Genomic DNA, 13,068 nt, shown 5'->3' on the forward strand with positions numbered 1-13,068 from the left:
AGAATCCCTCTGCAACGCCCGCAGTGGTCTGCTGGGGTGCGCCGTTTGTGTGCGGCAAATGTGGTGTGTCATCTGACATGGCTAAAGTGATGCATTTTTCATTTCGTTTCAGACTCTCGTGCTGTATGCGCTCGGTGTGGTGTTACATGACAGCTCGACTTGGCCGTTGCCCTATAAGTATGGAGACACAAGTAACTTGATCTGTTTCTGTCTTTCCCCTTCCCTTCCAGCTGATTTTGCCATGTGTTTCTAAATGGATGGTTGGGCTGTAATAATAATAATAATAATTATTTATTTATTTATTTATTTATTTATTTATACATACATACATACATACATACATAGGGACGCGGGTGGCGCTGTGGGTTAAACCACAGAGTCTAGGGCTTGCCAACCAAAAGGTTGGCGGTTCGAATCCCCACGACGTGGTGAGCTCCCGTTGCTCAGTCCCTGCTCCTGCCCACCTAGCAGTTCGAAACCACGTAAAAGTGCAAGTAGATAAATAGGTACCGCTGCGGCGGGAAGGTTAACGGTGTTTCCGAGCGCTGCTCTGGTTCGCCACATGACCCGGAAGCTGTACGCCGGCTCCCTCAGCCCAATAAAACAAGATGAGTGCCGCAACCCCAGAGTCGGTCACGACTGGACCTAATGGTCAGGGGTCCCTTTACCTTACTTACATACATACATACATACCCCGCCCATCTGGCTGGGTATCCCCAGCCACTCTAGGTGGCCTCCAGCAAAATATTAAAATACAATAATTCATCAAATATTAAAAGCTTCCCTAAACAGGGCTGCCTTCAGATGTCTTCTAAAAGTCAGATAGTTTTGTATTTCCTTGACATCTGATGGGAGGGCGTTCCACAGGGTGGGCGCCACTACCGAGAAGGCCCTCTGCCTAGTTCCCTGCAACCTCACTTCTCGCAGTGAGGGAACTGCCAGAAGGCCCTTGGAGCTGGACCTCAGTGAAGGGTGGAGACGCTCCTTCAGGTATGTTTTTGTTTAGTTGTGTCTGACTCTTCGTGACCCCATGGACCAGAGCATGCCAGGCACTCCTGTCTTCCCTTCCGATATATTGTACAATCATACTTTGGGTCGAAGTAGCTTCAGAATAAGTATTTTTGGGTTGCGTGCTGCGGCGACCCGGAAGTAACGGGGGGCGTTACTTCCAGGTTTCGCCTCTCGCACATGCGCAGACGGTCAAAATGACGTCACGTGCCTGTGCAGAAGCGGCAAATCAGGACCTGAGCATGTGCAGACGCACGGACGTGGGTTGTGTTCGCTTCTGGATGTGAATGGGGCTCCAGAATGGATCCCGTTCGCATCCAGAGGTACTACTGTACTATTTTAGAGGCAAGGGGGAGGACTGCATGTTGGAATTCTCCCCAGTGTTTGTTTGTTGTTGTTTTCCCTCTGCACATAACTGTTGCATTATAGGGAAGCATTGCATCGTTCTCTTTCTACACATAACTGTGGCCTTATGGGAAGTCTTGCTATGGGAAGTATTGCTTCTTTTCTCTTGCATTCTGGGAAGTCTCGCTTATAATCTTCTCACTGTTTCTGCACACACTGTACGAACTTGCTCCAAACACCAAGACATTCCCTCATCGCTCCGTTCACCTTAAGTTCATGGTGACTTGTTCTCCATGCATAGCTGACCACATCTATAGAACTTGATTATTGTATTCTTTCATGTTATGATCAATCATTAGTAATTGTTTTATGCCATATAATTAATTAGGAGGTTTCATTCTTGTCTAGTCCCAACCTTGTTTCCCAGCCTTTAATCTACCGGTGATTAATGTTCACATGTAATTCCCACCCCTCACATGTAATTCCCGCCTTGCATTTGCATTAACCAATAGGCAATGAGTTTCTTTGTGTTTGTATCAACCAATCAGCCACAACCACACCTGTGGCAATGTTTGTAATATTCAATAAAAGAGAGTTCCCGGGGTTTTCCCGGCAGACGCCTCTCGTGACACCCACTACTCGTCTCCCGTGATTTTCATTCCTACAATGTGGAAAAACAAGTCTTCTCTTGACCTGCCTTCCCAGGATAGCTCAGTTGGTAGAGAACGAGACTCTTAATCTCCGGGTTGTAGGTTTGAGACCCATACTGGGCAAATATTTCCTGCCTGCAATGTAGGAATATGCAGTTGTCCCATGCAGGGATTGAACCTGCAGCCTTGGCATTATCGGCACCACGCTCTAACCAACTTAGCCATAGCAGCCAAGGGACTATGTAATAATAATAATAATAATAATAATAATAATAATAATATAAATAAATAAATAAATAATTTTATTATTTATACCCTGCCCATCTGGCTGGGTTTTCCCAGCCACTCTGGGCAGCTTACATAAAAAATGGTAAAACATTAAGACATTAAAAAATTCCTGTTACAGCTTTACCTGTCTTCTGTAGGGAACGAGGCAGTCTTTCAGGTATTCGGATCCTAAGTCATTTAGGACTTTAAACAGTAACCTTGAATTGGGCCCGGAGGGAAATGAACTGACAACCAGTCTGTTGTGCTGCTTGTATGGGACGGCGAGAGGTGAAATAGCTTCTTGCCATATACTTGATGCTCTGGAAATAGCTTACAGCTGTATTGTGTTAGACCTCTCCTTGATGCCTTCCTTTTTAACAGACGGGAGGTTTTAGAAAACCAAACATCCCCCCCCTCCATACAGTCCCAGAAGATGGTTCTGAACGTGCAGTTCAGTTCTATATTTTTTTGAACCTAATTAAACATCATGGGTGATGCGAAAAGCCCCTTTTCTTAAGACGGATTTGCACCCTTGCTTTCAAACTCAGGGCTTTGCAAATGTGTTCTTGCAAAATGCTTTTGGTGGCATTTTTTTAAAAAAACCGATAACTTCCTTTTCTGAACGTTCATGACCTTCTGTGGCAAATGCTGCGTGCAGGATTTTCTTTTTAAAAACAGGTCGCTGTGAGAAGGAGATGTTGCAATCACAATTCATAATGAAATCTGTGGTTCGGAGGAGGAAACATCAATCATGGGTTTTTGTTTTTAAGGAAATGGAGGTTCTACCTCATTATTTCCAGACTCATTTTTATGGATTCTTGGCTTCAGATTTTGACTTCTTCAGCATAACAGGAACTGCTCTAGCTCCCTTTGGCCTCCAGATGGCAACTTTTAATAGTTTGGGCACCGGGCTCTGGGGTTGCTTACTGATTTCAGTTCAGGGCGGAAACACAGTAGGGCTTAATCTAAAGAAATAAATTCAGTCCAAGGGCCCCTCTTCTCTTTCCGGCAGCCATAGCTTTCTTCTTGGAAAAAGGAAACAGAGGAGCAACACAGCCAATAAGAATTGTAGGTGCTGATATAGTCTCCAGGAATTCCACAGGAAGAAGTGCAAGTGCTGTTGTCCCTTTTAAAAAATGGCTGCCACACTCTTCTCTTGGGGCCGGGGAAGGGTGAAAAGTAAAAAAAATGGCTAGGTGTTGGATATTGGGAGTACAGTGGTACCTCTGGTTGCGAACAGGATCCGTTCCGGAGTCCCGTTCACAACCTGAACAGAGCGCAACCCGCGTCTGCAGGACGTGATTCGCCGCTTCTGCACATGCGTCTGCGCATGCAGCGAAACCTGGAAGTAACTAGTTCCATTATTTTCGGGTCGCCGCGGTACGTATCCTGAAAGAACGTAACCTGAACCTAACGTAACAAGAGGTATGACTGTACAGTCGTACCTTGGTTTTCAAACGCCTTGTGACTCGAACGTTTTGGCTCCTGAATGCCGCAAACCCGGAAGTGAATGTTCTGGTTTGCGAACTGTTTTTGGAAGCCGAACGTCCGACGCGGCTTCCACAGCTTCCAACTGAGTGCAGGAAGCTCCCGCAGCCAATCAGAAGCTGTGTCTTGGTTTTCAAATGTTTTTGAATGTCGAACGGACTTCCGGAACGTATTCCGTTCGACAACCAAGGTACGACTGTATTGTTAAAAAGTCCGCAGCCTGTGAGATCTACGACTAAACAAAATTGTCAACCACGGAAATGCTGTCTGGATTTTCTACCTTAGGCTCTTCAGTGGTCTGCAATTGATGTGGAAACAGACACATTCCTCATAAAACACTTGTCTTTAGGGCAATGTGAGCAGCGGAGGGAGAATGGGTTGTGTGTTTGTGTGCATGCATAGGTGTGACCTGTGCAAAGTGATTCTCTGCTTGCTTTCTAAATTCCCTGTGGAGAACCTGTGCCCCTCCAGATGTTTGTAGACTCACAAGCTTGGAAGGGATCACCAGGATTCTCCAGCCCAACCCTCTGCCACGCGACACTTTTTTGACCAGTGTGGAACGCGAACCTGCGACCCTGAAATAAACAATCTCATGCTCTACCTACTGAGCTATCGCCATTGCATGAACTACAACTCCCATCTTCCCGCAAATCCCAACTGGCTTTTAAGAAAAGGGTGCGACACTCAAACAGCTGAAGGTTTGAAGAATAAAAAAGTAAATAATTCTTTTCACACCCAGCGAAATACCATGCATGCAAAATAGCACATGTTCTGCAACACAGCCTCTACTCAATATTATTTTCTGCCGTGAATGCTCTTTCCCCTTTTAGCTTTGGGAAGAAACAGCCTGGCATCATCTTAATTTTCAATTACCATCCAATAACAGCCTCACTATAACAATACCAAATTATAATACAATTACTAATACCAGTCATTCAAATACCAAATTATTTAACGCCTGGCATCATCTTACCGCCTTGTCAGTCCCTCGATGATGGCAATCTTAACGTTAATTTAGATTAGGCTGTATAATTGCTTTTAAAACCCCACTGACCTGATGGTGAAACAAGCTTTTCATTCTAATGAATCATCGGCTTCTGCACAGGTACTTGTTCAGAGCCTGGCTGGCTTGGGGAAAAATTGGGGGGTAGCTTTGTGCAGGCTGGCTGGCAGGCTGCAAGGAAAGAAGGAAGGAGAGCAGAGAAATTAGATTGCAAGGCTTTTGAGCAAGCAGTACAGAATCGAGCGAGAAAAGGGTTCAGGCACACAGACACTGAGGCCCTGTGTATTTTGTACTGATTGTACTTTCTGGCTGCCTTATACAGTGGTGCCCCGCAAGACGAACGCCTCACAAGACAGAAAACCCGCTAGACGAAAGGGTTTTCCGTTTTGGAGGTGCTTCACAAAACGAATTTCCTATGGGCTTGCTTCGCAAGACGAAAATGTCTTGCGAGTTCCTGCGGGGTTTTTTTCCTCTCCCCCCCCTTTTTCCCAAGCCGCTAAGCCGCTTATCAGCTGATCCGCTAAGCCGCTTAACAGCTGATCCGCTAAGCCGCTTATCAGCTGATCCGCTAAGCCGCTAAGCCACTTAACAGCTGATCCGCTAAGCCGCTAAGCCGCTTAACAGCTGATCCGCTAAGCCGCTAAGCAGCTTATCAGCTGATCCGCTAAGCCGCTAATAGTGCTAAGCCGCTAAGCCGCTAATGGGCTTGCTTCACAAGACGAAAAAACCGCAAGACGAAGAGACTCGCGGAACGGATTCTTTTCGTCTTGCGCGGCACCACTGTAATGGCATTCCTGCCGACTTAGTTTTTGGGGTCAGGGAGGTTTCCCCAACCTGGCCACAGTGATCCATGCGACGGTCACCTCCAGACTTGACTACTGTAATTCGCTCTACCCTTGAAGGCTGCCCTTGAAGCTGTCCCAGAAACTCCAGCGGGTGCAGAATGCAGCAGCGAGGCTCCTCACAGGGTTTCTGCCAGTGCTTTTCCAGCTGCACTGGCTCCCAGTGGAGTACAGGGTCAGATTAAGGTGCTGGTTTTGACTTTTAAAGCCCTTCACGGCCTAGGACCCTCGTACCTACGGGACCACCTCTCCCGGTATGCCCCACGGAGAGCCTCAAGGTCCATAAATAGCAACACCCTAGAGGTCCCGGGCCCAAAGGAAGTCAGGTTAGCTTCAACCAGAGCCAGGGCCTTTTCAACACTGGCTCCAGCCTGGTGGAATGCTCTGTCTCGTGAGACCAGGGCCCTGCAGGACCTGATTTCTTTCCGCAGGGCTGTAAGACAGAGTTGTTCCGCCTGGCCTTTGGCTTAGAATCAGTTTGATTCCCTCCCCTCTTTCTTTTTCCTTTCTCCTCCTGTGATGAGGCTGAATTTTAATATTTTAATGTTAGAGGGTGGGGTATAAGTAAAAATTATTATTATTATTATTATTATTATTATTATTATTATTATTATTATTATTTCTTTCTCTTGTAGATTTGATCCAGATAGATTCAGTGACGACTCTGCCATGAAAAACTTCTCCCTTCTGGGTTTCTCAGGGAGCCAGGAATGCCCTGAACTGAGGTGAGTATATTTTTTTATTTGGGGGGGGGGGAGCAAGAACAGAGCATTCCTGTTTCTGTGAGGAATGAGGCAGCAAAAGAGAGGGGGGGCTTTTGGGTAGCATTTTCTCTAGGTCATTCTGCCTAATGAATTGTGTGATCTCCTCCGTTGCCCGTTCTTGCTTTGATCCTAGAGATAAGAAGGAAGGGAATCTTTCCATCCACTCCTCTTTCTTACTCTCCCCCTCGCCTCCGGACTGACTGGGCCCTCCCTGCAAAAAAAAGGCTCTCTCCGGAGGGTTTGGGGGTGGGGTACTGTCATGAAATTCTACTCAAGATTCATCCAGAGCAGATTCCAACGTATAGTAGTAAGCAGAGTAAAATCTTAAAACACGTTGCGGGATTCTCAAAAAAAAAATAGAGGCAATTAATATTTCATCCAGCAGAGCTTTACTGCTACTGAAGGCAAATGAGCATAATGGTCACGAATTCAATACATAGAAATCCAGTTGCAGCAGACCTAACTTAAACTTACAATAACTTATAATATAAGTCTAAAACTCAACGCTAAGCCTACTATGTACAGAACACCACACCAGAAGGAAGCGAGATAGAAAGAGAAAGTGAAACCCAGGCTCCTTCCGGCCTATTTTTATCGCCAGCATGACCTTGACAGAAGAGATAACAGAACCAGTTTAAACCAGCTGTCCAGTGGTACCTCTGGATGCAAACGGGATCCGTTCCGGAGCCCCGTTCGCATTCAGAAGCGAACGCAACCCGCGTCTGCTGGTGTTGCTGCTTCCGCGCATGTGCGTGACGTCATTTTGACCACCTGCACATGCGCGAGCGGTAAAACCCGGAAGTAATGCACTCCGTTACTTCCGGGTCGCCGCAGCGCACAACCCGAAAATACTTATCCCGAAGGTACTTCAACCCGAGGTATGGCTGTACTCAGCTTCTCTGAAGGAATTACCCAAACATCAGGAACCTTCTGCTTGCTTCTTTCACACAGAGAAGCTTCCGGAACTCTCTGGAATTAATTAGAATAGGAAAGATCTCTACACATCAGATCAATACTTTCTGTTCTAAGAAAGGCAAAGTGACAGGTACCTCCTGAACATTGCGGGATGGGACACAGGGAGAGGAGGGGAATTGCCCCAAATCCATTTGGGGGCATTCCCTGCCCTCCCTCAGGGTCCCACACTCCAGAGACGCGTTTTGGAGGATCCAAAGCTCTGACTTTTTCTTCACTGAGGTCCAGCACTGAGGGCCTTCTGGCGGTTCCCTCACTGCGAGAAGTGAGGTTACAGGGAACCAGGCAGAGGGCCTTCTCGGTAGTGGCACCCGCCCTGTGGAACACCCTCCCACCAGACGTCAAAGAGAACAACAACTACCAGACTTTTAGAAGACATCTGAAGGCAGCCCTGTTTAGGGAGGCTTTTAATGTTTCATGTATTACAGTATTTTAATATTTCCTGGAAGCCGCCCAGAGTGGCTGGGGTAAAGTAATAAATTATTATTATTATTATTATTATTATTATTATTATTATTATTATTATTACTATTACTATTATTATTATTATTATTTGCCTTCTCCTCCCCTCTGGTTACACAGGTTTGCCTACACAGTAGCTACAATCCTGCTGACTGTGATTGTGAGGAAACTCCACTTGCGTTCTGTAGAAGGTCAAGTCGTGGATACCAGATATGAGCTGGTCACCTCACCAAAGGAGGAAGCCTGGATAACTATATCCAAGAGAAACTGAGGCGAGCCTTGGAGTTTTATTTCAAGAGAAGAATCCTATTAGTGCCATCCGCCGTCTTCCGTTATCTCACTGTAATAATTTTTCGGCATTCTTGGCCTAAAATACTTTCCCTCTTCTGTATGAAAATGGCCTAAGCTAGGGCTGCTGTATGTCCAGAATTTAACCAGAATATGACAGTCAGAAACAGCATCTGGGTGAAAATCGCTGACATGTCCGGGAAAATCTGGGCATGTGCCAATCCATGTCGGAAGTCTAGATTTTGGCGAATTTCCTTAAAAACAGTTCAAAAACTTCTTTTTATTTCGCAATAAAAGCTCAACAACTTTTGGCAAAACTAAAAAAAACAGCTCAACGACTTTGCCCGACAACCACTTTTGTGTCCGGATTTTCACTTTTTGAAACTTGGCAACCAAAACACTGAAGATAAAAGGGTTGCCTCTAACAAAACTGTAATATAATCTGAAGGATTGACAGAAGGGGATAATTTTATGGAATAGATGTATTGCAGACTAAGCTTCCAGCACCGAAAGCTGGAATAATTAGAGTTGCAAAATAGCCGCACATTCTGTTGTAGATGCGGTACACACCCAATGTGTGTATAGGCAGGTTGAGGTAGGGCACTCTGTATATGCACCAGGAAGTTTTGGCAAACTTGTTTTTATATATGAAGGAACGCGTTTTATTCTTACAAAACCACTTTTTCAGGACTGTGTCGTTGCATGGGAAAACACAATTTTTGGTGTAATGTTTGATGAGTTCTAGCCTTAAATTAAGCCTTGACTTAGCTACAAAAGACTGGCTGTTAAGAAGGTCAGCTTGGAGGCCAGAAGTCCGTTTTCAATAAGTATAACATCGTAAAACCCTACCATTGTCCTTACTTCTCCATGAGCTGTATTGGAGAAACAAGTTTTGAAGCAGAATTGAATAAATCTGTGGGCGAATATTCAAGAGCACATGCAGAAGCAGATTAGTTAGTTACAGCTTCTCATTTGTATGCCTAGTCTAGGCTCCGCTCCAGTTTTAAGTCATTTGCGACTAATCCCCATTGAAAGCAATGGAACACATTCATTGTAAGTTGGAGACACCCCATTGCACTCAATGGGACTTGGCCACAACTGACTTAAACTGGATTGGGAGTGATCAGGTTCAGGAATGATGCACAGCGATTGTATTGATGAATTCTCTCTTTCTTCAGGAGTAGTTCTGAACTGAATTAATCCAGAAGAACACACCTAAGGAGGTTGCATTTTTATTTTTTCAATGGAGACCTCTGGGAAGAACTGCCTTTCTGCCATACAGGTTTGAAGGGTCAAACCAGCTGCGCTACCAATGCAGTGTTTTGTTTTTAAAAGTAGCTCCGATCAAAATGAATCTCTGTTATGCATTATCATCAACCCATTTTATATACAGCGGTACCTTGGGATGCGAACGGGATCCGTTCCGGAGCCGTTTGCATCCCGAACAGAACGTAAGACCCGACAGCGTGTCTGCGCGTGCCACGTTTTGCTGCTTCCGCGCATGCGCGTGACGTCATTTTGACCGTCTGTGCATGCGCGAGCAGCAAAACCCAGAAGTAACGCGCTCTGTTACTTCTCGGTCGCCACGGAGCGCAACCTGAAAGCACTCAATCTGAAGCGTATTTATCACGAGTTATGACTGTGTTGTTGTTTAGTCGTGTCTGACTCTTCGTGACCCCATGGACCAGAGAACGCCAGGCACTCCTGTCTTCCACTGCCTCCCACAGTTTGGTCAAACTCATGCTGGTAGCCTCGAGAACACTATCCAACCATCTCGTCCTCTGTCGCCCGCTTCTCCTTGCGCCCTCCATCTTTCCCAACATCAGGGTCTTTTCCAGGGAGTCTTCTCTTCTCATGAGGTGGCCAAAGTATTGGAGCCTCAGCTTCAGGACTCTCAAGAGTCTCCTCCAGCACCAGAATTCAAAAGCATCAATTCTTCATTATATGACTGTACAATGTTCCAAATTGTTTTCAGGCCCAGGTGCTGTTGTTGTTTTTTAATCAGAGTTCCTGCTAACTTTTTAAACTGCAATTCTTCTACCCTTGCAATCAGCTTCAATGAAAAATAGGCAATTAAAAATAGTCAGCAAAATTAGTACACTAAGTTTAAAGGCTTGTGACCGGTTAGCAGTCCCGGATTTTTATTTTTATTTTTTCTTTCCCTTGCCGAGGTTTCTACTTAATGCTTGAAAGAGTCCTCTGGATTGTCCTACAAACCATTGTTTAGGCTTAACCTTATTTGAATTCCCCACCTCCCTGCGCTCCGCCTAGGGGTGTCCTATGCTTTTGTATGACACCTACAGGCAACAACCATTTTAGGCATGTCCCCAATTGATGCACGATTCCCAGAGTGTGGGTCCTTTGGGCCCCGGAACGGGGCTGGGAATGGATCTCCCATGCAAAATTGTTGCCATCTGTGCTGGGGTGAATCAAGCCCTTTCCAGAAGCCGGAATCTCTAAGATTTTGAGGTGAGCGTTTGACTTGATCCCTGAACAGCACGATAAACTTGTTTCTCGACATCAACACTGTGCAACTTTGGAAGAATCAGGCGATGGACGATGGAAATGCCTTAATGCTGCTTGCCACAACTTCGTGGTCGGGTACTTTAAACCTTTTGAATGCCACAAGATGCCTGTTTATCCTTCGAAAAGCAGGGAGCAGATGACCTACTTATACAAAACAGCCCAAACGCAGCCGCCAAGGGTGCAAAAGACTTTCCAGGGCTTGTGAGAGAATGCCGGGAGTGCCAGTAAGCATTTTCTCAGCTTCCTATCTGAATTTGCAACACCTGAAGTAGGGTATGGCCTGCTGTCTCCCATGCATGCGGCAGAAAGTGCGAGAACATCTTGCAGACATGGCGGCTCTGCACCCGTGATTGGATTATGCAGGGAGCACATGCGGAAGAGTTTCGATGTCTTCAATTTTAGGCATGCAGAGCTCTGTGTGTCTCCCGCTTTTTGCATGCGAGTTGCAGAATGGGTCGTGCTTTGCCCAACATTTCAGTGAGCCTGGTGAGACTAGAGTGTGCATTCTTTGACTTCCACCGCAGATAGGAATTAAGAACTTATTTTCTCATTACTTGATCCCGGACTTGTTTGGGTGTTCTGTTCTCCAGCTTCCTTTCTGACTTCGTTCTTTCCTTAAATAAAGTATGCTTTGACATAGTTTGATTGCTGGGGAAGCCTGTGGTTGTTTTTAAAATGGTTTTCTTTACAGGTTGAGCCTAGGGTGGAGAATTGCAGGATTAACTGGTACGGCTCCTTCATTAGGTCTTTGAAACCCCCCATTGCTCTAGATGCATTTTGCGACAGGGAATTTCATGAGCGTGAGCAATTTCTGAGCTCTGGGCGCAGTACTGTGCCTAAGATTTCAGATTAAAACTGCAGAGAGGAAAGGAGGAGCCTTTTCTGCCTCCCCACTTCCAGCTACTCTCTGAAGACTGGAGAAGAGACCCTCTTCAGAATATTAGACAGGTGGGCAGGGGAAGGACTAGACCAGGCATAGGCAAACTCAGCCCTCCAGATGTTTTGGGACTACAACTCCCATCATCCCTGACCACTGGTCCTGTTAGCTACTGATAAGTAGTTGGTAGGTTTAGTTGAGCTGGAGCTAATTAAGGCTTTCTCCGATACTTTCCAAGAGTTTCTCTAAGACTTTTAATTCAAGCCCTTAACTCAAGCTTTGTGAATATAATAGCTGCCAAATAACAGGGATAAAATACTGCGGCTGATGAAAGCTAATAAAAGACAGATAAAAATAATAAAAACCACATCAGCTGATGCGGAGCTCAAGTCGACGCTACCACTAAGCTTAAAACGTTGACAGGTTCTTTTATCCTTAAACCAGATGTGGACCAAACAGCTCTTCAGAGAGATGTCGCCTTCAAATAGAGGACTGCCCTCTCTAATGTTGGGCTCACAGCCATTCTGCCACCTGCCAGTCTCTTTGGCTGAGTGGAAGACACAGGAGTGGAGACCTGCAAAACACTGGCAACTTATAGTTTAGTCATACTTTAAAAGGGAAATTAATACTGCAGGTGCACAGGTAAAACATACATGTTCAGCATTCTTGCAGGTGTTTAAGACACCATTGCAGAACAACCACCCAACTCTGCAAGCCACTGGCAGTATGCCAGGTTTTCTGATAGAAATTGAAGGTGTAAATCCAAAGTGTCTCTCCAGAGCTGCAGCATTTAATTTATTATGGCACCGTGTGGAGTGTTTCTAAAATTTATGACTAATAGTTTGCTTAGCAAGGTAAGCATCCATTTTCTCCGCCGGCTGAATACCAACCACACTTGCAGCATGCTCATTATTTAAAAAATTGATCTGGCTGTACGGGCAAGCCTAACAGTCAATAACACTGGGAATTTCTGTCCAAAGAAACCATAGCTCCTGCAGTCAATGGAAGCTGCGTCGGATGTTCAGGTTCCAAAGAATGTTTGCAAACCGAAACACGCACTTCCGGGTTTGCGGCGTTCGGGAGCCAAAACGTTTTGAGTCGCAAGGCGTTTGTCAAACAAGGTACGACTGTACTTTGCATATATTATTCTTTAGCTATGTGTTCTGCAAGTCAAAGCTTCTTGAATATTTTAACAACGAATAATAACGATAATGGTGCTGTGGGTTAAACCACAGAGCTTGGGACTTGCCGACCAGAAGGTCAGCGGTTCAAATCCCTGCGATGGGGTGAGCTCCCGTTGCTCGGTCCCTGCTCCTGCCAACCTAGCAGTTCGAAAGCATGACAAAGTGCAAGTAGATAAATAGGTACCACTCCGGCGGGAAGGTAATCAATGTTTCCGTGCACTGCTCTGGTTCGCCAGAAGCGGCTTAGTCATGCTGGCCACATGACCTGGAAGCTGTACACCGGCTCCCTCGGCCAATAAAACGAGATGAGCGCTGCAACCCCAGAGTCGGCCATGACTGGACCTAATGGTCAGTGGTCCCTTTACCTTTTAATAGTAGTAGTAGTAGTAATG

At 45.7% G+C, this 13,068-nt stretch overlaps 1 protein-coding gene and 1 long non-coding RNA gene across 2 annotated transcripts in view; one reads left to right on the plus strand and one right to left on the minus strand.

The window, feature by feature from the left end:
• CYP20A1 (cytochrome P450 family 20 subfamily A member 1) overlaps window positions 1-9,197 on the plus strand; it is a 40,616-nt gene extending 31,419 nt beyond the window's left edge. The window contains exons 11-13 of the mRNA XM_083711587.1: window positions 113-177; window positions 6,239-6,328; window positions 7,922-9,197. Coding sequence (XP_083567713.1) covers window positions 113-177; window positions 6,239-6,328; window positions 7,922-8,072 — 306 coding nt within the window. The 3' untranslated portion in view covers window positions 8,073-9,197. The remainder of the gene's footprint in view (window positions 1-112; window positions 178-6,238; window positions 6,329-7,921) is intronic.
• Window positions 2,871-13,068, minus strand: part of LOC310833437 — a 309,440-nt gene continuing 299,242 nt past the window's right edge. Inside the window, exon 2 of the long non-coding RNA XR_014558686.1 lies at window positions 2,871-5,062. This is a non-coding gene — a long non-coding RNA (uncharacterized lncRNA). The remainder of the gene's footprint in view (window positions 5,063-13,068) is intronic.

Source organism: Podarcis gaigeae (assembly GCF_964106915.1).
Source record: "Podarcis gaigeae genome assembly, chromosome: 1".
NCBI classification, from domain to species: Eukaryota; Metazoa; Chordata; class Lepidosauria; order Squamata; family Lacertidae; genus Podarcis; species Podarcis gaigeae.